Source organism: Limulus polyphemus, unplaced genomic scaffold (assembly GCF_000517525.1).
Source record: "Limulus polyphemus unplaced genomic scaffold, Limulus_polyphemus-2.1.2 Scaffold2700, whole genome shotgun sequence".
Taxonomy (NCBI): domain Eukaryota; kingdom Metazoa; phylum Arthropoda; class Merostomata; order Xiphosura; family Limulidae; genus Limulus; species Limulus polyphemus.
In genome coordinates, this window is record NW_013668310.1 from 131,159 (window position 1) to 135,186 (window position 4,028).

Genomic DNA, 4,028 nt, shown 5'->3' on the forward strand with positions numbered 1-4,028 from the left:
ATCATATGTTATTGTATAAATAAATTGGTGAAACTTAGACTTTTTGTGTTATTTATCATAGCATCCACCCCCCTCATTTTTTTTTAAGTTCATAACAGAGACAAAGGATGGGTATTTCAGCTTGTGTAAAAATAAAACTTGTACAAGCTAGAATAGTTAATAAATAAAATACCATAAAATTGCTCTAACTTTTCTTTTGAGATTACAAAAAATATATAATAATAAAAAGTAATTGTATTTAGTTCTTTTTTGTTTATCTGAAAACTACGAATTATGGTAAGTAGCTGATAGCTGCATGCCTTATGATAAGCTAAGCATTTACATCAAGAACTCTTAGCATCATATTGACAGTAAATTTCAGTCTTGGTATTAGTTTTAATAAAACTTATCTAAAGACAAAACTAAATAAACCTGAAACGTAGGTTAATAATGAGGAATGGAGTGGGACCTTATTAAGTTCATTAGTTATTATGTATTAAGTCTTGATAATGGCATTCCTAAGAGTGTGATCATTTGACTATTGACTGCCTTCCATAAAAAAAGAGGAAAATTTGATAGAAAACTTTATTTTATGGATTGAATTTGTTACTCTGATTATCTTAATAAGTTTAGAAGGTAATAGCTATATAAACAAATCAAGTTTGATTACCTTTTGTTTATCAACAGTTGATTTACTAAAAGGAACATTACAAGTGGTTTACTACATCCTTCATGCATCTGATGAGTTCTCCTTGCAGTTTGGCTCATCAGAGTTTATTAAAGCCTTAACGGCAGGAGCAAAACAGCTACGGTAAGTAAGGATCTTGGATACTTAAAACCGTAGAATTATTATGTTAGAGTTCTACATTTCTCATATTATGCATGAACCTGTTTAGAATACAGGGGGATTATAAAGAAAGAGTGAAGCATTAATGGTATACTATAGAAAAGTGAAATTGTACAGGGGTGTTAAGGGTTTCATGTTGACCAGTCTGACCTAATGTCTGATCAGCCAGGGTAACTGTTCAAAATGTACTCCTCCAACATCCAAAATGCATGTGCGTGTGAATGACAATGGATGTTATTGCAACAACATATATATCTCGTATAGTAGGTTAGCCACTTCCTGAACATTTGCATCCTTGAAGTCTGGAATTGTGAAGGGCTTTCATGGTTCATGCTTGACATAAGGTACCCTAACAACGAGAAATCAGTTGGTGTTAGGTCCAGCGAACATGGTGGTCATTCACAAGACAAATGATATGAGATGATTCTGTCCTTACAGTGCTCCAACAATATGTACGAGATGTTTCTTCTGGTTACCAATATGAGGAGGGGTACTGCATGAAAACGTTACTGGCTATCACTTATTACCATTGCATGGTACCTTGCAGCATTCATTGTGCATGACGTGCAGTGCATGAGCTAATGATTCTTCAAAAGATATATACTGTCCAAAAACACAGCTGTGGAAACACACCACATTGTCAACTGGTATCGTGGAAGTATGTAGGAACTGTTACATGTGAATTAGTTTCTGACCAGATAATGTAGTTGTGCATATTGACACTTCCAGAAAGAGTGAAGTATGCTTCGTTAGTCCATAAGATACTGGCAGACAATTGGTCATCGACTTCCAGACTTGCCAAGAACTGCAATGCAAAATCAACACCTTGGATTAAATCCATTTCTTTTGATGCTTGAACTTGATTCACCTAGTAAGGAAACATTTATAAAATTGACCAAAGAACCTCATCAACAGTTGAAATTGGAAAATACAGACACTGGGCAACATGATGGGCACCGCTGCACCCATGTGCACTTGTTCTGCTACGTCTTGACTGACCTCAGTGATAGTTTTAGTTGGTGTCAGTTGTCTGCCTGTACGTGGCTTATGACAAGTGCAACCTGTCTCCTCAAGGTTTTTTTTATGGACTTGTGCACAGCAACACTGAAACAAGGCCATCTGCAGATGTTATTTACTTTATGGCAGTGGTTCTCAAACATTTCAGGCTTGTGTACCACTTTTTGTTTAATTTTTAAAATTACAAATCCATATTTAATTTTTAAAAAAAAGATAAAAAAAACTTGTAACAAAAATTCACATTTTTAACACTTACCCATTAATGCAAAGGATGCGATTGTTTTTTCTAGCACGATTGACGAATATGTGGTACCATTGTTGTCAATTTGAAGGGAAGAAAATACTGGCGAGTCTATGCAGGTAGTCAGTGAGGAGAGTAGTATATTTTTGTACGTGGAAAGATCAGATAGGGGTTATTACAAACTTTATGGTTTTTTATATTAATTGTGTCATGAACCACCGACATTAGCTCCACGTAACACCAGTGGTATGCGTACCACAGTTTGATAATCCCTGCTTTATGTTATTCCCTGAGATCTGCCTCAGCATCGCATCTTTTGGTGTAATAAAATTTCAACACTTCATCTTCATGCATACTTATCAATTTCATGGTGATCAACAGATACCTATGAGATAAATGCGATAAAGATCAGTGGTGCTGCTGGTGGCAAGATGCAATAAATGTGGCATTTTTAACCACATGATACCTTTAACACTCCTACGCAGTTTCACCTTCCTATGTCGTATCATTTGTGAGATATGACCTGTTGAACTGTGAAACTTTTTTTTGTGATCACCCTTTATTAAATACTTCAAAATATAGAAGTCACAGCTTAAACAGAACTTAGTAAGATTTCAATATTTGCTTACAGTTATTGTAGATAAAAGTAATTTTTTTAAGGTGTTTCAGTGATATTTTGTTCTGTTAACTTTATATTTTGAGCTTACCTTCCACTTTCTAACTAGGGCTTGACTTGGCCTGTTGGTCAGGGCACTCGACTCACAATCTACAGGTCATGGGATAGAATCCTGTCATGGAACATGTTCGCTCTTTCAGCTGTGAGGGCACTATAATGTCCTAGGGCTTGACTTGGCCTGTTGGTCAGGGCACTCGACTCACAATCTACAGGTCATGGGATAGAATCCTGTCATGGAACATGTTCGCTCTTTCAGCTGTGAGGGCACTATAATGTGATGGTCAAACCCACTATTTGTTGGTAAAGAATATCCCAAGAGTTGGCAAAGGGTGGTGTTAACTAGCTGCCTTTCCTTTAGTCTATCACTTCAAAATCAGGGATGACTAATACTGATAGTCCTTGAGAGCTTTACATGAAATTCAATGAAAAAAACAAAGTTTTTAAACCAGGTTTTATGAAAATCACAATGATAATTGTGCTTCATATGAAAATAATATTCACTCATTTCTTTTCAATTAATAAACCTGTAGTTTGAAAGAAGACTTTGAAGCTCTTGATGAGTATTGGCATGTTCTTCATCTTTTATCTCTGAATGAAGACATTTTAAAGATATTAGGTAAGTACAAGTTAAATTATAAAATATGCTAAGAATTGATATTTTTAGTGTTGATTAAAGGGAAAAAAACAACTTGTTATTGACATGGAGGTAGTGTACAAGTATGTATGTGGAAGTTGCATTATTCACGATGTCTTCATTGTGACATCATATTTTCAATAAGTACATGTAGTATCTTTTCACAGTAACTGAACAGTGTTCGATAATGTAGTACTTTATCGGTAAGCAAGAAAAAAGGGTTCTTTTATGAATGAAAAAAAGGTATAGGCCAGATGAACAGTATTGGATAATGTATTACTTTATCGGTAAGCAAGAAAAAAGGGTTCTTTTATAAGTAAAAAAAGGGTATAGGCCAGATGAACAATGTGGGATAATGTATTACTTTATCGGCAAGCAAGAAAAAAGGGTTCTTTTATGAGTAAAAAAAAGGTATAGGCCAGATGAACAGTGTTGGGTAATGTATTACTTTATCGGCAAGCAAGAAAAAAGGGTTCTTTTATGAGTAAAAAAAAGGTATAGGCCAGATGAACAGTGTTGGATAATGTAGTACTTTATTGGCAAGCAAGAAAAAAAGGTTCTTTTATGAGTAAAAAAAAAAGGTATTGGCCAGATGAACAGTGTTGGATAATGTAGTACTTTATTGGCAAGCAAG

The 4,028-nt window shown here is 34.9% G+C and overlaps 1 protein-coding gene across 1 annotated transcript in view; it reads left to right on the forward strand.

Annotated features, from left to right (window-relative positions):
- The window catches only part of LOC106467671 (protein SAAL1-like), a 17,293-nt gene that overhangs the window by 5,331 nt on the left and 7,934 nt on the right, over positions 1-4,028 (forward strand). The window contains exons 4-5 of the mRNA XM_013928043.2: positions 667-790; positions 3,291-3,376. Of these exons, the coding sequence (XP_013783497.1) occupies positions 667-790; positions 3,291-3,376 (210 nt within the window). The remainder of the gene's footprint in view (positions 1-666; positions 791-3,290; positions 3,377-4,028) is intronic.